The following is a 22,422-nucleotide window of genomic DNA, read 5'->3' on the forward strand; positions in this document are numbered from 1 at the left end:
ATTTAACTCCCATAGCCTGAATCACACTGAGGCTCAAACATAAGCAACATCCAGAGTTCCCATCATGGCTCAGAGGAAATGAAGCTGACTAGTATCCATGAGGATGCATGTTCGATGCCTGGCCTGACTCAGTGGGTTAAGGACCCAGCGTTCCCATGACCTGTGAGGTAGGCCAGAGGCTACAGCTCCGATTCAACCCCTAACCTGGGAACCTACATATGCCAAGGGTGCAGCCCTAAAAAGAAAAAAAAAAAAAAGCAACATGCACAAGACAGCCAATGGAAGCTCATAAGTAAGTAAAAGCCACTCCTTACAATATGTTTCTGAGATCAAGCAAATGATGAATGGAAGCTCCTCCAGTGAGCCATCAGGTCACCATAGGCTTTAGCACTGATTGTGTGTACAATTTGTTTATTTTCAGTGAACTCAATGTCAGTACTGCTCTTGTGATAGAGAATAATAGCCAAAGAGAAAAACGAATACCATGGTATAAGATTTTGTTGGATAGGGTTGAATTTTGGAGTGCTACACACCATTGTAGTAGTACGATTTTTCACATCCCTAAAAGCTTCATGTTTGTATCCAGGGGAGAAAAGAAAAGGCCTGATTTAAAAATCATTAATTTGAGTCTTGCTCTTTATTTTTGCAAAGTTTCAGATGTCTCTAAAGACTTTCAGAGGTTCTAATCCAAGTCTATTTTTTGTTTTGTTTTGTTTTGCTTTTTCTGGCCACATCTGCAGAATATGGAGGTTCCCAGGCTAGGGGTGGAATTGTAGCTACAGTTGCAGGCCTACATCACATCCATATCAATTCAGGATCCGAGCCTCATCTGCAACCTGCACCATAGCTTATGGTGATGCTGGATCCTTAACCCACTGAGCAAGACCAGGGATCAAACCCACATCCTCATGGATACTAGTCTGTTTCATTACCACTGAGCCATATCAGGAACTCCACAAGTCAGTTCTTTACAAGCAAAAGGAAGCCATAATTACAGGTAATTGAACTGAATATTGATTATTATTGTAGAATGAAATACCTTTCAGCTCCATTCTAGAATAATTTGATTTTGCAGTGGATTTTATGTTGCCTCAGCACCCAAACTTCGAAAATTTAAATGGTAGGTAAGTGACTATCTTTGGCAAATCTGCTCTGTAGTAACTGGATTCTCTCTTATTCTCTGGCATCCTCAGCACCAGGCCCAGTGTAATCACCCAACAGATAATTTTTACTAAAACAGTATCTCAGATTTTTCTTGTCTTACTGGAAGGCATGTATGAATGACCAAACTATTTTGTTTCATCATGGCCATGTTTGCTGGGATTATAGTGGACAATGGCTAATATTTCCACTTTAATCTTACTGAGTTTATTGCTCAAATCTTCTCTTTCCTTAGAGAGCTCTAGTGGTTCAAGTTGCAAATGCAGCACATTTTTCACCTTTCCCTAGGACCATATTAAATTCCCAAGGATGGCCTCATCTCTAATTTGCCCTCTACTATGTCATAATAGAAAATAAATAGCTTGGTGTCAGATACAGAGCCATGTATCTAAACTCAGACTCACCCTGATTCACACAGATCAGAGCAACCAGACATTTACCCAGTTAATCTTGGTGGTTCTATAGATGAGGCTGTTACTACCTTTATCCTGAGATTCTTTGAAGACTCCTCACAAAGAGGGTGAATGATCATTTTCCTCCTATATTTTCATCCTCGTCCATGGGATGGTGGACTTCATTTCAGGCTGATACACAAAATCTTTCATATAATAATGAGAGCATTAGTTCAGGTCAAAAATGAAGAGCTTGGGAGTTCCCGTCATGGCTCAGTGGTTAACGAATCCTACTAGGAAACATGAGGTTGTGGGTTCGATCCCTGCCCTTGCTCAGTGGGTTAAGTATCCATTGTTGCCATGAGCTGTGGTGTAGGTTGCACTCGTGGCTCAGATCCCGAGTTGCTGTGGCTCTGACATAGGCTGGTGGCTACAGCTCCGATTTGACCCCTAGCCTGGAGCGGCCCTAGAAAAGACAAAAAGACAAAAAAAAAGAAAAAGAAAAAAAAACTCGTAGCATTTTACTTTTTATTTTTTAATTAAATTTATTTTTAATTTAATTGATATCCATTTGAATTACCTTTAAATTATTTTTATATTTTAATATTGTATTCAATGATTTTAAAATATAAAAAATAAAATATTAAAAAATATTTGAATACTAAAACACAGCATTATAATCAAACTTTATGTAAACTTTTTTTTTTTTTTTTTTTTTTTGCCAAGCCCATGGCAAGGGGAAGTTTCTAGGCCAGGGCCAGGGATGGAACCTCAGCCACAGCTATGATGCAACCAATGGCAGTAAGCTGCTGCTCCACAAAGGAACTCCAAAACTTTGCTTATTTTAAACCAAAAGCAGTCATTTAATATAATTTTAATTTTACATTCTAGGCTTTAATGGAAGTGTTAAATTATTTTATAATATTTTCAAGATTACTTTTTTTTACATGTTATTAATTGAGGGAATTGCCATGTTTGACAAGTTCTCCTGGCTCTGTGCCAGTTTTTAATAATACTTAAGTCACGTTACTGAAACACTGTTTCTAGGACCCCACCCTCACTCTATGGTTTGAAAGAGTTCATTTCCTGTACAAGCTCTTGGGACATTTAGTAGGTCAGACCATTTTAAAACTTTTTAGTAAGAATTTAAAGACAGTGGAATTTGCCATAATGTCACTGGCAACTAGGAAGCTCCCTTTGAATGATTCTCAGGGAGTTGCAAGTGAAGGGTCAATATCATCTTTAAAATTTTGATTTTTTGTTCATTATGTAGGTTTAGAATTTTCTTTTTTTAAATATTGCATTAAAATGTTCTTTATCTTGGGAGTTCCCATTGTGGATCAGCAGTTAATTAACCCAACCAGGATCCATGAGGATACAAATTCAATCCCTGGCTTCACTCAGTGGGTCAAAGAATTGACGTTACTGTGAGCTGTGGTATAAGTCCCAGACATGGCTTGGATCTGTCATTTCTTTGGCTGTGGCTGTAGGCCGGCAGCTGTAGCTCGGCTTCCGCCATAGCCTGAGAACTTCCATATGCCACAAGGGTGGCCCTAAAAAGCAAAAAAAAAAAAAAAAAAAATTCTTAATCATACTTGTGGAAAGTATTTGCTTACTTTACCCTAATACTCCCCCAGGAAATAGTTAGAATTTGTGTAGTGATCTTCCACAGCTGAAAGTACAGGAATGTCCTCTAGTTTATCACCCTCGCCCGGATTTATATTTTTTACCCAAGTCTTCATCTGTACAACTTTTAAAAAAATCTGTGTCTTGATATTACCAGAGGTGGTCTGAGACTAAGGATGAGGGAAGGACTATTCATCTTGTTTCTGTGATTCACAGAACAACTATATTTTTTCAGACAACTGTCCTAAATGTTGGTTCTCTGCAAAACCCTTCAAGTGCTCCAGGATTTCTCTCTAAAATGCTGAAGGCACTGCTCTAAGGGTGGAAGCTTGTGCTCTGCTCTCTCACAGTCCTGTTGTGTTTGCATTTGGGGCCTCTCTGCAGAGGGGCTTGTTTATTTCTTGGCAAAATAACTTATCCTCCGGGACCTCCCTCCCCCGCCCCTTGCCCCAGAATGTTTGCCTGAAGGACCCTGGTCCTCAGCAGTGACCTTCTCCTCTCCTGACCTGTGTCCTCTCAGGTATCAAACGTGTCAGCAGCCCTCAGATGCTGAGAGCAAATGTTTATTCTCTCTAAGGAAGTGGAGTCATTATCCAATTGCAAACATTTTACCTTGAATAGACACATAATTTGTATTTTGCCAAATACAAATTTTATTATTGCGTTTGTGACTTAGACTACTGAACACTTGTTAAGCTCAGAGCGTTAAAGCTGAGGCAGGGGATTCAGTGATGATCTTGTCTCTCTTGAGAAGCTCATGTCACAGAATCCAGTGACCTTCAGTTGTTCAGTCAGTGGATCCCCCTGGGCTTCTCTCTCCCTCTGTCTCTGGAAGAAGTTGCCTTCTTTCCTTTACGTGTGTGCGAGTCTTCACTTAAAGTTTTTATAAAGTATGTTCACTGAGGGGCTTATTGGGCAAGATTAGTCCTGCTGCTGCTACAGTAGTTTGGACTCATGATGAGGTAAGAGCAATAAAGGGAAGTAAAAGAAAGGCAAAGGGACTACAGTCTTCTTTCATTTTCCAGACTTTAGGTTTTTTGTTTCTCATTGCACCTTTCCTAGAAAGTAAAATCTGCGTTGTTTTGTGGGCAAAGAGAAAACAAGTATAAGTCTGAATGTCATGACTGTGAAAGAAGGGAAGTGGTTTTCCCCTGACCCAATGACATATTCTAAGTTGGCAAACTTCAGTGCAGCACAAGTGGGGACAAGGCTATGCAGAGGGGAAGGGTGAGGCCAGTATGTACAACAAGAAGGCAGGCACGTGGCTGCTTCTGCCAGAGGCTCAAAGAAGACACACTTCTTGGGTCACGTGACTGCCTTGAGACTTGTAGAATGAGCCACGTGAATTTTTTAAAATTTAATCCTCATGCGATCGGTTTTGAAGAGAGAAGGAAGAAGTCAGCTTTCAATAAGCTGGAAACCAGAACCCCAGTTGGTAGAAGGCTAACCCTCTCTGGCAGGATCTTGGAGATCAGCCTTGCTGAGCATCTGTCTAGGTGAAAAATCCACTCAGGCAATGAAAAGAGTGCTTAGAGAAAACTAGAATTACAAGGAAGGGAATTAGATGATTCCAGAAGATCATGATCTTAATTTGGATAAGAGTAATTATGATACTAAAAAGCAATAACTGAACCTTATAACTTGTTTATCATGGACTAAGCACTTTGAGTTTTTTGTTTGTTTGGTTTTGGTTTTTTTGGTCTTTTGTCGTTTTAGGGCAGCACCCTCCGCATATGGAGATTCCCAGGCTAGGGGTCAAATTGGAGCTACTGCCGCTGGCCTACACCACAGCCACGGCAATGCCAGATCCAAGCAGAATCTGGGACCTATACCACAGCTCACGGCAACCCCAATCCTTAACCCACTGAGTAAGGTTGGGGATTGAACCCGCATCCTCATCCATACTAGTCAGGTTCGTTAACCACTGAGCCACAAAGGGAACTCTGGACTAACCACTCTGAAAGTGCTTTAAAATATTTCCACAGTCCTCTCATTGGCCCTGTTTTTGATCACATTCACTTAGACATCTGGAGGGAAATACAAATCTGGATGAATGGGCTCTTTCAAGTGTACTAAATGTATTAAGGACAAACCTGAGTGAGGGGCTTTACAGTGATTTGTCCGAAAGAGACCATTAAAGAAGGTGAAGGGTGGAAAAACCATCTTTAGGAATGAAGGAAATAATTAGAAAGAAGAAAATGCGGTGACAAAAGATGGTTGATTGCATTTCAGTTTCCAATGTTTGCTGTCTGTTGTTTTGTAGGGCAACAGGGAGTGTGGTCTGAGTCAACAGAAGTGACTTTAAGTTCTAAGGAAAAATATTGAAAATCTCTATTATCTCTATTAAGTAGTTAACAGTGAGTAGATTTTTGAAAATACAAGAAAATCTAAGTTTTCATGAGTGATATCTTCATTACAATATAGTAAAATAATTTTTTTTTGGTCTTTTTAGTGCCATGTCTACAGCATATGGAAGTTCCCAGGGTAGGGGTTGAATCAGAACAGTAGCCGCCAGCTCATGCATCAGCCACAACACCAGCAGATCCCTAGCCACATCTGCGACGTAAGCCACCCCTACTGCAATACCAGATCCTTAACCCACTGAGAGGCCAAGGATTGAACCCGTGTCCTCATGGATAGTAGTTGGGTCTTAACCTGCTGCACCACAGTGGGAACTCCTGGAGTGAATTTTTTACCATTCCATTTTATTACCCCTCCAACAGCGGACACCTGCAGTTTATTTATTTATTTATCTTTAATTTTATTGGAGTCAGTTGTCTTACAAAGTTTTATTAGTTTCAGTTGTACAGCAAAGGGAATCAGTCATATGTAGAAATATATCCATTTTTTTCAGTACACTTTATTACAAACTACTGAGCATAGTTTCCTGTGCCATTCAGTATGTTCTTGTTAATCATCTATCCTATACAGTAGTGTGTATGTTTTTCCCAGTCTCCCAATTCTTCCCTGCCTGCAATGGTTTCACCTATTTTTATCTATAAAATTGGTTTTAAAATCTGTGAGTTTGTTTCTGTTTTATAACTAGGCATTGATTTTTTTTAACACTTGATATTTCTTATGACTTTAAGAATAAAAAAAAGCACCTAACAGTTTTTGCCCATGCTCTGAAGTTCCTCCTTCAGGATGACAACTAAGAAGTCCCTCTCCATCTGGTTCCACAGGAATGAAGTCACTGAACTTTAATACACCCTGAAAGGAGGTCAGGGTGGGGATCAGGAAGGAGGCATTCTCTCTCTGGGAAAACTGACAGATCAGGCCTTCAGGTAGTAGATCATTTCAGGAGAAAATTTTATGAACCCAATTTATTACTTCTTCTTACACCTAGAAAAGCAGTAAAGTCATGAACAGAGACATATCCTTCTCCTGATGAGCAGCAGCATTGCCAAGATGTGTCCTTGATGGCAAGCATTCTACTTGCCAAAATCATATATATGTACTGACCTCCCCCCACCCCCAGCTCCCTGGAGCAGATCCTTATAGTTGTCCTCCAGGCTGCAGTCCTCAGAAAATCCTCCCAAACACCTGAACTCCCAGCTCGCATGATGTCCATTGTTTGTTCAGTCCACAAGGGCCTCACTGGTTTCCCAGGAGTCTTCTTCAGGTCAACCTGCTGTTTTCATTCCCAAAGAGGACAATACTGCCTCTCACTCCAGCCCAGACTGGACCTTCTGTTGTCTACTGAGAGCCCAATGAAGAGTCTCTTCTCTTTATTGTTCCAACTAATACTTAAGATGTGGATCCTGATGAGGCTTTTGAATGATGAAGGTGGAAGAGCATGTGCGATTCCTAGACAGAACCAGTGGAGGATTTAAGGGTACTTAGGACTTCCTGCTGTGGTGCAATTGGATCAGCCAGGACACAGGTTTGATCCCCCGCCCTGCATCTGCAGCTTAGGTGGAATGGCAGCTTGGATCTGATCCCTAGCCTGGGGAACACCGTATACCCCAGAGCAGCCCAAAAGGAAAAAAAGAAAAATAAGGGGCTGCTAAGCAGGGAGAGTCTGGCTTGAACTTAACAGCCAGAAAAAATTCTTAGAATAGTTTTCCTGATTCATTTTTCTACTCTCAACCTATTAAAGCATCACAAAATAATACTGTAGGATTGAAATAAAATATTATTTAAAACAGCATTGCTTGATAAGATGATTTTTTGCAGTAATTTAGGACTTTTTTTTTTTTTTTGCTTATTGTTTGGATGCTAATTCGCAGGAAGGAGTCCAAACTTCTAAAAGACTTGAAATGTTCCTTTGACTTTAAATGTCCCTACTTAGTGCAGTATGCAAAGCAAAGAGACTGATCCATTAATGTCCACTTTTCAAATTGCCTAAATTACATAAATGTGTTTCCAGAAAGGTCTTTGTTGCTTTGAGAAGTCTTCATCTTCCAGTGTGCACACTGCTGAGCAAGCATGTCCTCCTGGGAAGGCTCTACCCCACTGGTTGCTAAGGTATCAGAATCCCTGCCTGTGTGCCTTCTGTTCAGCATGGCTTTATTCTTTTCACCTTTCAAAGAGGCTGTATCATGATGCAAAGTAAGAAATTCCTTGGATGGCATTGTCCCCTGGAATACCCTTCTCTGCTCTGTGATGACTTGCTGGGTCCTAAGGAGGAAACAGGTTTTCAGCTGGCACTGGAGGAACCCTCATCCCTTCTGATGCTCTGCAAGCTGCTGTGGTATCAGTGTCCCCCATGCTGGGGACACCGCTAGGGGCCATGTGTTTGTGTGCTCCCTGTGCTCTCAGCATCCACTTCAGTCTTCTCATTTTCCGAAAAGGAATGTTCTGGAGAAAGTGTTGCCTCAGTGCAGCTCATGCATGTTGTTCCTTGTCCCGAGGATCTGCTGCTGTTCCAGTGAAAGCTTAAAACATCTCTGTTCCTGTTCCAAGTTCTCCAGCTGCTGCTGACGTTCACCTCCATGTCTCCTGGGCTTTGGGCTTTTTGAATCAGTGAGAGTCCTGAGCCAGGGGAGACCCTCCTGATGCCATCCATGTGGAAGCGCCCAATAGAGGCACAGCTGAGCTCCTGAGTTCTCCTAAAGTTCAGTGTTGGGTGGGGTTCCCTCTATTTCCTGTGTTTCTTGGAGGCTGGACAGTCTGGACCTGCAGTGCTTGGCAGGCAGAGAGCCTGGAGTCACGCTCTAGTGAAACCTAGAACTTTCCCTCAACTTCTGCTTGCACTTGGTGGCTTTCTTGTCTTAAGGGGAAATTAACAGCCAGAAACCCTAATGAGAAAGGAAATAGTTATGCGAATGGGCAGTACAGCTTGATGCAGCCTGTGATTGAGGATTTCTATACTGGGAAGAAGGAAAGTATTGTGATGTTGCAGTGCAAGAATGGGATCCAAGAAAGCAGAGAGGAAGAGGAAAGTGTTCCAGGAATGAGCATCAGCAGATAGATATGTGGTATACTTTATGTAGTTTATTTTATGATGTCTATGTTTTAGGTATGTGTACCACATATGTATATGTATTATATTATTGTGTGTGTAATTCTATGATTGATGAGACACTGTTTCCCACTCTGTTTTGCAGACTGTCAGTGTTGTGCAGTCAGTTACATAGAGAGGGGTAGGAGAATTCATTTTTGCCATGTCTCTTTACATGAAAACAAGAAAATAGTCACTACCTGTTTAGCCTTCACTCAGGGGATGATAAGCTGCTAAGTGCTTTCGAATGTTTCATATTTTCTACTCCTCATAACAGCTCTAGGAATAGTTTCACTTTATATTTGAGGAAACTGAGGCTCAGGGAAGTAAAGAGGTCCCCCAGAATCATACATGATCTAGATTCAATACAGAATCCACTATCCCCATTAAATAATTATTAAAGTTTGATCTTGTGCAGTTCTCCTTTGTTTTCTTCTTCAGTGCTTTCTGAAGGTTGTTCTTCCCTGGTTGGCTCCTAACTGCATGAGCTACTCCATCTCTGTTTCCTTTGCAGTATCTCGTTCTCTGTCTCAGGCTTAAAAGTTCAAGGTCCTCATAAGCTTTAGGTCATCTTTTCATTCTACATCCTACTGGTAAGAAAGGACATCCCCTACCATGTCCTGATTTCTAAACATACTTAAGTTGCAAATTAATATCTCCAGGATGTACATTGTTGCACATTCCAGACCTGCATACCTATCTACCAATGGGAAATCTGCCTTGTTTTTTTTTTGGCGGGGGGGGGGGGGGGGGCACTTTCTAGAGCACATCTGCTTTCTCCCCTTCTTGAGAGGCCTCATTCGAGATTATGGCAAGAGAATCCCTCTGCCTCCCTCATTCTCATTGAAGCAGGCAACTTAATTGAAATAATTATCATAATTATTGGTTTATATCTCTTTCTCTGCCAAACTGAAACTCTAAAAGAAGAGGTTCGATATTTGCTTTATTTACCCCTGTGTTCTTGGAAGTATCACATATGTGATGTAAGAATGTGAAGTTTTAAAAATAAAATCAACTGAAAGAATTGAGTAGAATACAATCATCCAATGTTTAGCGTGGATTGCAATTTTAAGCTATTTTTTTTTTTTTGGTAAGAATAAACAACACCAATATGTCTTTTAGGGAAGAATTTCACAAATTAACCAAGAAAATAACTTGGTAAAAGATAAAGGTAAACCCGTTTGTTAGATTTTAAATATGTTATGAAGTCGAACATGATGTTGTATGTTGTATGTACAAAAGATAAAACAGCATTCATGGTCTGACTGAGATGAAGAAGATAAATAGATGGATACTTTAGAGCCCTTTGCACATAAATCACAGTTATTTTAAACTCCTGGTCTTATAATTCCTAAATCTGTACTCTATCTGGGTATAGTTCCGATACTTGCTCTGTCTCTTCAAACTGTGTTTTTTGCCTTTCAGTGTGGTAAGTTTCTGTTGAAAGTTGAACATGGGGAGTTCCCGTTGTGGAGGAGGGGAAACAAATCCAACTAGTAACCACGAGGTTGTAGGTTCAGTCCCTGGCCTTGCTCAATGAGTTAAGGATACGGCATTGCTGTAAGCTGTGGTGTAGGTCACAGACTCGGCCCAGATCCCCATGTTGCTGTGGCTGTGGTATAGGCCCATAGCTACAGCTCTGATTCAGCCCCTAGCCTGTGCACCTCCATATGTCGAAGGTGTGGCCCTGGGGAAAAAAAAAGAAAGTTGAACATGGTATACAGGGTAAAAGTGAGTGAGGCAAATTGGCCTTTAGGGTGAGGATTTGCTAGGAATTTGACCTTGTTTCCCTCTGGTCATTGGCTTTGTTTCTATCCTCTTTATGAAATGCAGATGAGGCAGGTCAGCCAAGCTGCCTCATCCTTCTGGAGTGGTCTTCTTGAAAATGGCTTTATTAGACCTTTTTTCAAGAAGCTAATATAGGAGAAAGGTCTGTATCTTATTCACCTTTGTATCATGAGCACAGAGTTTGTAATAATTAGTCAAAATTATGATTAACAAAGGATATTCTTATATTTTCTGTCAGACCTCACACCACAAGCTTATAGTAACCTCCCATCTGAACCTTTTATTGAAGTAACGAATAATCATTATATCATTGAGTACATTTCTATGGAGCCTCTTGATTCATGATTCTCCATGTCACAGTCAAGGTGCAGGCAGGGAAGACGTAAGGCACATCATGCTAGAAAACAGTAGCCTTCTTTTCGCTACTGATTCCAGAGTCTTAACTTTATATATGTTCCCTTTTAGTAGTATTTTTCTGGTCAAGGGTTGTCTTGCAGCTTCTGAATTATTTTATCTTTCTTCTTTTTTTTTTTTTTTTTGTCTTTTGTTGTTGTTGTTGTTGTTGCTATTTCTTGGGCCGCTCCCGCGGCACATGGAGGTTCCCAGGCTAGGGGTTGAATCGGAGCTGTAGCCACCGGCCTACACCAGAGCCACAGCAACGCGGGATCCGAGCCGCTTCTGCAACCTACAGCACAGCTCACGGCAATGCCGGATTGTTAACCCACTGAGCAAGGGCAGGGACCGAACCCGCAACCTCATGGTTCCTAGTCGGATTCGTTAACCACTGCGCCACGACGGGAACTCCTTATCTTTCTTCTTGAAACAGAAACCAAAATAGAGAAGTAAAAAGTGAAATATACATGGTCCATACCATTAGTTTCCATAATTTTCAATACGTCATTGTTTTCTTTCTTCCATCAACTTTCTTAGAAAGCTCTCATTGCCTTTGGATGCACTGAGGTCAGAGGAAAGCAAAAGCAAATCTGAACAGGATGAGAGTGAAAGGAGTAATATGACTCCCCAGGTGAAAAAAAGGGGAGTTCTCTTCCCTCAACACCCTTCCAGCTTCTCCAGGATGGTTTCTGCTGATGAATCCCACCCAGTCATCTCTCACTTAGGTGGCCCAGTGCCATCAATTTTCTCAAGGAGAGGCAATTTCCATTTTCAGTTTAAATGAACGTATTGCATCTTCTAAGAAGTTTCAGTCATTTACACACAGTCTTATCACCCTTAGTTCTTGTCTTGTTAACCTATGACCATTCCACCTCATTTGCCTTTGCAGGTCTTCCCTCCTTCTTAAGGTTAAGGTCATACAATTCAACTTCAAGTCCTTTTCTCATTCTGTGCCCTCTTCCAATTGGATCACTTCTGTTCCCATGCTTTACAGTTCAGGGAATTGCTTGAAAATCACCAGCTCCAGTACCCAACTGACATTAGCAGTTACATGCCTACTAGTCAATGTAGAGAGTAACTTCTGCTTTTGCTTTTAAATCCCCACATAGCTCGATTCATCTTCTGCTGACAGAATTTCATTTTTCTCCCTGCTTTTCCTTATAGCATTAAACCAACCTGATGTTAAATTCTAACATTAGTTAGCATTGGTTATAAACATAATTGGATTTAATTTTCAATTAACTGTTACTCTTTTTAGGTTACTTTCCCTACACGAATGAAAGATACGAAAAAGCAGAATTGGAATTCTTATGTTCACCTCTCTATCCTGAGGGCAAGCTGTCTTTGAGGAAATTTGTATTCACTTCTAACTCGAAAATCACAATGATGGGGAAACAAATCATAGGAAACATTATTTAAACAGGTAGCACATTCAGGCTTGGTATTTCTTTTTTTTTTTTTCAAATAAACAAAAACGAGATGTTTCCTATAGTAAAATTTTAATAAATAAAGATAATAAATAGACCAAATACAAAGATTTTTTAATAAGGTCAAATAATATTAAATGTACAAAAAAAGAATTTAATTCTTATAGGAAGATAAATAAATAAATAAATAGATCTCAGCCAGGGCATCTGTAAGGAACCAGTGACTGTAGAGTACAACAGGATTTTGCTTAATACTCCTGAAAACCTTTGACAAATTGAGTCACCTTCATGGCAGGATGATACAGAAATGAGAGGCCGTGACATGGCAGCACAGGAGGAAGTGTGGGCTTGTTAGTCAGTGAGAAGCATTTCCATGATGAACCAAGTGTCTGTCACTCCTTCTTCCTGAGTCTGTCCTGCAGGTTTGTGGAGGAAGAGAAGGCTCTCATGACTTCTGCCCTGACGATCTCCCAGGCACAGGGGCTGTAGCTCTTCTCTTGCAGATAGAGGGTGAGTCTGTGGAAGTATTTCCTCACAGCCAGGATGGAGTCCTCCTCCAGCAGGGGGGTCCCTTCCAGCCCCACCTCCTGCATGACACAGGCTTCCAGGTCCCTGAGCTGCTGATCCAGTCCAGTGCAGAGCTGGTGCAGGAGGCTCTCATCCCAGGCAGCAGCCGAGCCCTCTGTGCTGAAGAGCTGGAAGGTCTGCTGGAGCATCTCATGCACCAGAGCCATGGCTTGAGCCTTCTGGACCTGGTTGCCCCCAAAAGCCTCATGAGGGGATCCAAAGTCCCTTCTGTGGTCCAGGCAGGAGAAGGGAGAGATTCTCCTTATTTGTGCCAGGAGCCTCAGGGCCCTGGTATGAGCCAGGCTGTGGGTCTGAGGCAGGTCACAGCCCAGAGAGCAGATGGCATTGCAGCTGAGCAGCACCAGGGCCGTGAGGAAGGCTGAGGTTGGGGCCATTGGGGACCTTGCAGATGCTGCTGTCCTGGCCGAGGTGGGTGACTCTGTGACCCTGCTCTCTAGGATGTCTGAAGACCTTCCCTCAGGCCTGTGTCTTAAATAGGAACACATTCGTTTCCATTTTCTGAATGTTCCCTCTTACTTTCCACTTCTGTTTCTGCTTTTCACTTGCACTCTCCAAATGGGTTAGGGCAACATTTCTCAGCCATTTCTTTTTCATTATTGCCTTCCTTTCCTCTGCCTGCAGAGCCTTTTCAGATTATTTTTCCTCATTGTACCCCCATGAGTTTTGGTAAACACAGGTATACCATGTATGTAATCCATGGAGATCTCTATTTTATCCATAGAAAATGAATGTGCATATCTTATTCTTTATATTCAATACACAGTTAAGAATGACAAAATGTTTAAGCTAAAATGAAATATAAAATCTATTAAAATACCTTTATAATTAAATCCTGCAAACTAAGTTGGCAGAGTGACTTTTAGTGTAATATATTGACTTACATAAATAAGTATGCATTAAATTATATACTTAATGCTTATATAGATTATTTATAATAATACCAAAATATATTTTAAAATCCTTCAAAACTGGTAAAAATTATTGAAAGACAAATTATTTTCTTAATATTTATTTTTAGTACTTTGATTTTAGTTCTGCTTCATATTAGAATTTTTTTTTACTTCACTTGCTAATAGTCATACAGATATTTTCAATTTTTTTCTGTTTAGCACTTGACCTAATTATAGATGTGTTGAACAACTTTAGAGTAATTAAATAATGAGTAACAATCATTTTTTTGTTTTATGTACAAATACAATTTTCTGTTTGTATTTAACTCCCGTAGCTTGAATCACAATGAGGCCCAAACTTAAGCCACACCTATAAGACAGCCAGTGGAAGCTCATAAGTAAGTAAAAACCACTCCTCACTGATGGTGTGTATAATTTGTTTATTTTCAGTGAACTCGATGTCAGTACCACTCTTGTAATAGAGCAGAAAACCCAAAGAGAAAAATGAATACTGAAGAATAGGATTTTGTTGGATAGGTTTGAACTTGGAGTGTCACACAACATTCCAATAACAAGATTTTTTCATAGCCCAAAAAGCTAATGTTTGCATTCATGGGCGCACAGAGGAGGCATGATTTAGGAATCATCATCCATTTGGGTCTTGTTGTGTATTTTTTCACTAAATTTCAGATTTCCCAAAGGACTTTCAGAGGTTCCAATCGAAGTCTATTCTTTTCAAACCAAAGGAAGCCATCAAGAGAGTTAACTGAGAACTGAATAAATACTGATTTTTTATTGTGGAATGAATGAACCTTCGACCCTGCTCTTGAATTCTTTTGATTTTGCAGATTTTAAGTTGCCTCAATCTTCAACATTCCAATCTTTAAACAGTAGCTATGTGACCATCTTTGCCAGATAAGCTCTATAGTAACTGGGCTGTCTTATTCTCTGTGGCATTCTGAGCACCAGGCCCAGTGTAATCACCCAACAGACAATGTTTACTAAAGCAGTATCTCAGATTTTGCTTATCCTATTGGGAGGCATGTGTGAATGATCAAACTATTTTGCTTCATCACAGCCATATTTGCTGAGATCATAATAGACAATGGCTAATATTTCCACTTTACTCCTACTGATATCAATAATACCCACTGAGTTTATTGTTCAACCAGGATTCTTTTTCTCTTAAGTGTCATGGGGCTCTGGGAGTTCAAGTTGCAAGAGCAGAACATTTTTCAGCCATTGCCTAGCTCCATATTAAACTCCCAAGGATGGCCTCATCTCTAATCTTCTCTCTACTATGTCATAATAGACAAGAAGTAGCCTGGTGTCAGATACAGAGCCACATTTCTAAACTCAGACTATCCTTGATTCACACAGCTCACAGCAACCAGATATTTACCAGGTAACTCTTGGTGGTTCTATAGACAGGAACATTACTACCTTTATCCTGAGATTCTTTGGGGAGTCCTCACAAAGAGGATGAATGCTCATTTGCCCTCTGTATTTTCATTCCATTGCTTGGGATGATGGGCTCCATTTCAAGCTTTTATTCAAAATCTGTCATGTAATAATTAGAGCATTAGTTCAGGTCAAAAATCAAGAGTTTGGATTCTGAGTACTTGCTCTTCTTCTTTTGCCTGCCACCCTGCTCATTCCTCTTTTTTACTCAGCATAACTGTATTCTTAATTTTAGATGCCAGGTATGTAACCTTTAAAGATCTTTATGTTTTGAATGTTTGATACCCCACAAATTTCCTCTTTTGAAATCCTCACCCCCAAAATAATGGTATTAAGTGATTGGCCCTTTGGGAACTGATTGGGGCATGAGGATGGAGGCCTCGCAAGTGGAATTAGTGCCCTTATAAAAGAGGTCTGAGATAAACCCCTCACTCTTCTTCCCTCTGAAGGTTACAGGAGACTCTGCAGTGTGAGACCTGAAGCAGGCTCTCACCAGAACCCCACCACACTGACACCCTCATATTGGATTTCCAGACTCTAGAACTGTGAGAAATACATTTCTGCTCTTTACAAACTACCCAGTGTTTTCTGTTCTGTAGAAGAAACTGTAATAGACTTAAGTCTAACCTGACCTATTGTATCCTCAGAATACCTCCCAGAAGTCTGTAAAATACCTAGAAGCAGAGAAACCATGTGACCCAACATTAATTCCTAGACATCTAGTGCAGCCCTTTTTTATTTCAGGAACTCAGTCAATATTCCAGAGGGGAATAATCATGGCAATAACAGAAGAAAGAATAATACCAATATTCATTATTTAGATGTGATGTGAGATGACAACAATGTAAAGACACTTCATAAATTATTCATGGTTCTACAAGGCAAGTTTTAATGGAATATTATATGAGGGTTTTTTTTGATGATTATTTGCAAGATTATTATCTTCAAGGTTGAATTTTCAGTATTCAGAAGATCAGAATGAGGATCACAAGCCTGGATATGAGTGGAAGACTCAATCTCACTTTAGTCCAGTGATCCTCAAGAAATTGCAAGGATCTGCCAGATCATATTTTTCTTGTCTCCCTCAGGGAAAAAGGAAACAACCTGTAATGTGCCTACATGCGTGGATATTTTCCTCATTAGCCTATGCCATTGGGAATCAACTTGAATCATTCTTTTAGAATCAGTGATGCTAGCACCCTTAAAGAGTAACAGCCAAGTCAACATACCTAAGTTGAAATTATGGAATAATTATTCCATAATTGGCTCAGATTGTTTTTTAAAAACTGTGTGCTAACAAGAACATTCGTTGTTTTTTTCCCCACCCAGAATGTCAACAGTATAAATAATATAAAAATGAAGGGTGGTCTTGTTCACTGAACTTTTCTCCCCTTCCTTTAGTCACACGTCATTTCCCAACTTCTCTAGGCTTAGATTCCTATGAGCATAAATTCAGGCCAAGTAATGTGAGCAGAGGTGACATTGCCCTGTACTGACCTGGCGTTTGAACACATCCATGCTATCCCCATACTTACTCCCTTTATTGTGGACTAGATAAAACCTGAACAACTACAGAGAAATTTTAAGTCACATGTTGAATATGCCAAAGCCACAAAATAGCAGGTATTTATGACACTGAATCACTGTTTAGAGGAGCGCCAATCAGAAGATTCATCTGATCAGGAGTGCCTGCATTGTGCTCTGATACAAAGGAAAGTTAAATTTCTCTTGTGATAAGATTGCTGACAGTTTTCTGTTTACTTGTTACAGCAGTTAACATTAACTGACAGATGTCTTTAACAACAGATGATCCTAAAAACCTTTCCGTTAAAAAAAAAACTTCCCACATAGGAATAGCAAATGGCCCCCAATAGCTTAATCAAATTTAAGGAATTACTCTATAAAAACATTTGTTGAATGAAATAAGTTGTATTTTGCTAAACATATTTTTGATAATTCATGATTTTCATTTCAAATATTTTTCAGCATGTTTAGGAATATGAGTCAGGATTGTTTTGGGGGTCAAATCCAACAATGCAATTGATTAGGGAATGTCACAAGTATGACTTTTTTCTTTGTTGACCCTTCTTTGAGGATTGTTACATGAGGAACAGACACACTTCAATTTCAACTCTGACAACCTCTCAGGCTCAGGAGCTGTATTACTTTTCCTTCAGGTAGCGATGTATTCTTTGGAAATACTTCCTGACAACACTTCCCAAATAGGGGCAAGCCAGATGGTCGTCTTCCATCTGCTCTAGTTGCTCCAGGCCATGATCAAGACGAGAGAGTAGTTGATCGAGGAGGGTATTGTTACAAGCAGCACAGCTGTCCTCTGTGTTGAAGAGGTTGATGATCTGCTGGAGCATCAGATGATGGTAACAGGTGCCTTGAGATGTCTGTGTTTCTGTGACATTCCCTCTTTTCCCAGGAAATTTAAAGTCAGTTCTGTCCTTTAGGCATGAATGAGAGGGGATCCTTTTTATCTGTCTCAAAAGCATGAAGATTTCCCTGTTCTCTAGCCTATGGATGCCAGACAAATTCTGGCCAAGAGAGCACCCAGTAATGGAGCAGAGCATCACTCCTTTCAGAAGCAAATAGATGTGGGCCATTGAGAATTTCAGTGATTCACGGGATGGCCACCAGGGGGCGGGAGAGCACCGCTTAACTGTAAGCCCGTATGTTCCTTTCCGGAACCCTGCGCAGCGTGCTTCTCTAGACGGCCGCAAGAGGGCGCAAGATGTCCTTATGTCGCGTTTGTTTTGGAAACACCTACTTGAGAATTTGCAGTTTCAGCGAGTCTGGCAGCGTGAAAGAAAAAGCTAAGCCTCTTCACGGAGCAAGTTTGTGTTGCTTTAATAGTGCGCGAAAAACCGTCCTTTCCGAGTCCCTGACTGCTGAAGAGCGAGGCTAGTCCTGGCCTCTCCAGTGACATTTTTGTCTGGTAAGGATCTCCGTTATCTTGAATTTTCTGGGCTTTTGGCTGAGTTTTCTGCGTTATTTTCGCACAGAAACTTTAGCGAGGCCGTTTTTACGGAAGAATGTGTTTTCTGAGGGGTGTGAAGCTCAGAATGAGAGCGAGTTGTAGCCGCTCTTACAGATTCTGGCTCTTCTTGGCGCGATGCAGGGACGGCTCAGAGAAAGAGGGGCATGGCAGCGATGGGAGGACTGGGCAATGTTGGGGACGCCCTGGGGTGAGTTGGAGCTTGGCCACCATGGGGCTAAGGATGGGGAGGCTGTATCCCTAGATTCTCTGTGACTTTCCTGGTGTCATTCAAGGCTACAATGTTAAAGTGGTGGAGAAAGTATTGAAGAAATGAAAAGTAGGAATATTTAAAAACTCTTAGCATTTTACTTTTTATATTTTTATACTAAATTTATTTTAATTTATATCTGTAATTTAAATTAAATACTTTTACATTATTTTTAAATTTTAATATTTTATTGAAGTATTTTAAAATATTAAACATAGAATATTAAAATATATTTGAATATTAAAACAGTATTATGTCAAACTTTATTTAATCTGCTTTTTTTAAATATTTTCCAAGCCTCTCGCCTGGAGAAGTTCCCAGACCAGGGCCCGGGATGGAACCCCTGCCACAGCAGTGACCCTAGCTAGCCACTGTGGCAACAATGCTGGATCCTTAAGGTGCTGTGCCACATAGGAACTCCAAAACTTTACTTATTTTCAGCTAGAACAATCATTTAATATAATTTTACCTTCCAATCTTTAATGAAGGTTTTAAGTTAATATTTTCAAGATTTTTTTTTACTTGTTATCAATTGAGAGAATTCCAATGTTTGACCTGTTCTCATGGCTCTGTGACAGTTTTTAACGATATTTAAGTCAGGTTACTGAAACACTGTTTCCAGGACTCCACCTTGACTATGTTGTGTGAAAAAGGAGTTCATTTCCTATATAAGCTGTTGGGACATTTAGTAGGTCAGATCGTTTTAAACTTTTTTGGTAAGAATTTTTAATTTTATGGAATTTGCCCAAATGTCATTGACAACTTGAAAGCTTCCTTTGAAACACTCTCAGGGAGTTGCAAGTGCAGGGCCAATATTGTCTTTCTTTAAAATTTTGGTTTTTTTCCATCATGTGTAGGTTTTAGAATTTTCATTTTTAATATTGCCTTAAAATATACTTTACCTTGATTACATAGATTTGGGGCCTCTTTATAATCCATGTTTGTGCAAAGTATTTGCTTACTTTACCCTAATACTCCCCTGGGAAATAGTTAGAATTAGTGTGGTGATCTTCCGCAGCTGAAAATATAGGAATGTCCTCTATCTTATCACCCTCACTTCCATCTGTGTTTTTCACCCATGTCCTGGTCTGCACAACTTTTTAAAAAAATCTATGTCTTAATATCACCGGAGGTGGTCTGAGACTAACTAAGGATGAGGGAAGGACTATTCATCTCATTTCTGTGATTCACGGAACAACCATATTTTTTCAGACAATTGTCCTAAATGCTTGTTCTCTGTAAAACATTTCAAGTGCTGTAGGATTTCTCTCCAAAATGCCTCAGGCACTGCTCTAAGGGTGGAAGCTTGTGCTCTGATTTCTCACAGTCCGACTGGCAGTTCCTCTCCAGGAGCTTGCATTTGGGCCCTGAACATGCAGACCCCGACTGTGGGTAAGAGAGCTGCAGTCATAGCTTCTCTGGGCTGGGCTGAGCATGGACTCTACTATGTGTTATATTAATATAAAAGCTGCTATAATTCACTGTATTGAGATTCTCAGCCTGTGAGAATTTGCACTTAATTTTACTTAAGCTTTACAAATCCCTGAGTGACCACTAGTTCAGTTGTGTCAGTTTTTTAGAGAGGAAATGAAAATCTGATGTCAATTGAGGTCAGAGACCACAGATTTGGTGAGAGTGGAGCTTTCTGCTTCTCCCAGTCCCTCCTCTTCATCAGTGCTGAGTACTGGCCCTCATCTGTACTGAGCATGTGCTGCTTCCTTCTCCTGATCCTGCTTCTGATGTCTGTCCTCCCTGCTCCTTGCAAGGCAGTCCGCATCCCTGTCTTACTTCCCTGGAATCCACACTGCCAAGCACATTGTCATGTATGTGTGCAGTCAACACATTTTGGTGACAGAAAGAAGAGAATGGTTTGAATTAACCCTCCCCCTTTTTTTGGAGGGGGGTGCAGAAATACCTGCGTAAAAGTGGAAAGTTCCCAGGCCAGGGGTCAAATTGGAGCTGCACCTGATTGCCTACAAGACAGCCAGAGCAACTGGGGATCTGAGAAGCACGGGCAGCCTACATCACAGCTCGCAGCAATGCTGGATTCTTAACCCACTGAGTGAGGCCAGGGATCAAACCCACATTTTCATGGATAGTAGTCTGGTTTGTTTCTACTGAGCCACAATGGGAACTCCTGAATTAACCCTTGATGTTAACAGTTGTGCCACAATTGTTCGTAGACTATGTCCAGATGTATGAGCTATGATGCCTGAGAGTAATGTGGAGGAATTCAACTCTAATGTCGTAGCCCCTTAAAAAGGAAATGGAGACAGGCTAGTAGTTGTATTTTGATGCATTAAGAAGTGTGGAAATGGAGAGCAATCTCAAATCTCTAAGTATTCTTATTAGAATTAAAAAAGACATAGATTGAGAATCAGATTTTTATTTCAACCTTGGGTCTCATTTAGGTGAATACATGCTACTGGACTGATCCTCTGTCAAATTCCATGAGTGTGTTTAATTTCCAGCGTAATAACCAAATGAGGCATTGGAGTTGTCGCATTACTTGGAAGAGATATGGAGAAAATCATGGAAACAACATTGAGATAGGAAGAGAAATGACAATCCTGGCCTGTATAACACTGTCCCTTGCAGGCAGGTGTTCAGAGCATCTGGAGAACGTCTCCTATGGCCAGACATCTGCATCAGCAAGCTCACTGGGGACCTGCCAGGCTCTTCACTGGTGACATGGAGGATGATGGTCTCCAGCCCCGTCTGCAGACTTAGCTGTGACCTGGCCCAGATCCATGGCCTGCCAAAGCAGGAGACCCCCACAGTTCTGCACCTAATGGGGAGAGTCCTCCCTGTTTTCCTGCCTGAAGGACAGGAATGCTTTGGGGTTCCCCCAAAGCTGAACAGCAGCCAGTTCCAAAAAGCTCAGGCCACCTCTTTCTCCATGAGATGATCTAGCCGAGCTTCAACTTGTTTGGCACAAACAGCTGGAATTCTTCATTGGGCTTGATCAGCAGGAGGAAGCTCTGCAGACCAGTTTGGTGCAGGAGCCTGGGGAAGAAAAGACCTTCCTGGAAATGAGGACTCTAGCCTGACTTTGAATAACTCCTTTTGAAGGACCGGGTTACATCTGAAAAGAAAGTACGTAGCTGCTGTGCACAGGACATTGTCAGACTGGAAATTAAGACCTGAAAACCAGTATGTGCTTTCCCTGTAGCATCAACCTCAGAGAAAATCCAGGAGTGGGAAAGGAGACTTGGACCCAGTCATGTACAACTGAGTCTTATCTACTTATAGGTGCCTCTTGTGTGTCAGTGTTCCCTCAGTTCAAAGACTTTTTCTTCTTCGGTTGTAAATGCATTGAGTCATCTCGGCAAATTGTTTTTCAATACTAAAAGAGAATATAATTTTGAATTGAGAGTAACTTTTTAATGTGGTATTTACAGATAAATTCTCTATGAGTTTTGTATTTACAAATTTTTTTTTCATTTTATGCCCTGCTATGTATCTTGTTTTTCTTTGCACTGGGGTGCAAGAGACATACTTTGTATTTTTAAGGCTTTGCTTACTGCATTTTTTTTTATTTATGATTTTTATTTTTTCCATTATTGTTGCTTTACAGTGTTAGATCTTACTCACACTGTTATGCAAAGTATCCTTAAACCTTTAATCTGTCTTAAAACCCCAAACGAATCAGTTTTACTCATTTCATTGATTCTTAAAATATTTTCAAGAATCTTTGTTCCTAGTAATTTACTTGTGTTTGTAAATATATTGGTAAATAAAACAAAGATATCACTTTCTTATATGGAGTACTGTGACATAGCAGCTGGAACTATTCATTTTCGTGGAGAAAACATGTCTACTGGCTCTTGATTTAGTTTCAGCAGTTACATGATCAAGAAACTTAAAGGGAAACATTTTATAGAATCATGGAATTTAAATTTCAGCAAATAAGTAGTGAATATGCCTTCTATTTGTTCGTATTGTGCTGGGTGCCAGATACAATGGGAAGAGTAGACACGTTGCCTGCTGTCACAGAGC

The 22,422-nt window shown here is 40.5% G+C and overlaps 2 protein-coding genes and 1 long non-coding RNA gene across 5 annotated transcripts; 1 reads left to right on the forward strand and 2 right to left on the reverse strand.

The window, feature by feature from the left end:
- The first annotated feature begins 160 nt into the window (after positions 1 to 160).
- Positions 161 to 21,792, forward strand: LOC125119965 (uncharacterized). 3 transcript variants are annotated; one of them, XR_007133224.1, is made up of 3 exons: positions 168 to 292; positions 6,362 to 6,463; positions 20,835 to 21,792. It is a non-coding gene; the product is annotated as an uncharacterized LOC125119965 (long non-coding RNA). The 3 variants fall into 3 exon arrangements; XR_007133222.1 differs by lacking the exon at positions 6,362 to 6,463 and having other exon boundaries at positions 161 to 292; XR_007133223.1 differs by lacking the exon at positions 168 to 292 and having other exon boundaries at positions 6,258 to 6,463.
- Positions 12,623 to 13,234, reverse strand: LOC125119960 (interferon alpha-1-like). The gene has a single exon (XM_047767567.1). It carries the CDS (start codon positions 13,190 to 13,192, stop codon positions 12,623 to 12,625), a length of 570 nt encoding a protein of 189 aa, XP_047623523.1. The 5' UTR covers positions 13,193 to 13,234.
- On the reverse strand, positions 17,258 to 17,931 carry LOC125119964 (interferon alpha-8-like). Its single transcript, XM_047767571.1, has one exon. The coding sequence runs from the start codon at positions 17,779 to 17,781 to the stop codon at positions 17,332 to 17,334; it is 450 nt and encodes a 149-aa protein (XP_047623527.1). The 5' UTR covers positions 17,782 to 17,931; the 3' UTR covers positions 17,258 to 17,331.
- Positions 21,793 to 22,422: the final 630 nt, after the last annotated feature.

Source organism: Phacochoerus africanus, chromosome 2 (assembly GCF_016906955.1).
Source record: "Phacochoerus africanus isolate WHEZ1 chromosome 2, ROS_Pafr_v1, whole genome shotgun sequence".
In the NCBI taxonomy this organism is placed as follows: domain Eukaryota; kingdom Metazoa; phylum Chordata; class Mammalia; order Artiodactyla; family Suidae; genus Phacochoerus; species Phacochoerus africanus.

Excerpts from the sequence above, each read along its gene's own strand:
- LOC125119960 (XM_047767567.1), bottom strand. The coding sequence starts at position 13,192 with ATGGCCCCAACCTCAGCCTTCCTCACGGCCCTGGTGCTGCTCAGCTGC.
- LOC125119964 (XM_047767571.1), bottom strand. The coding sequence starts at position 17,781 with ATGGCCCACATCTATTTGCTTCTGAAAGGAGTGATGCTCTGCTCCATT.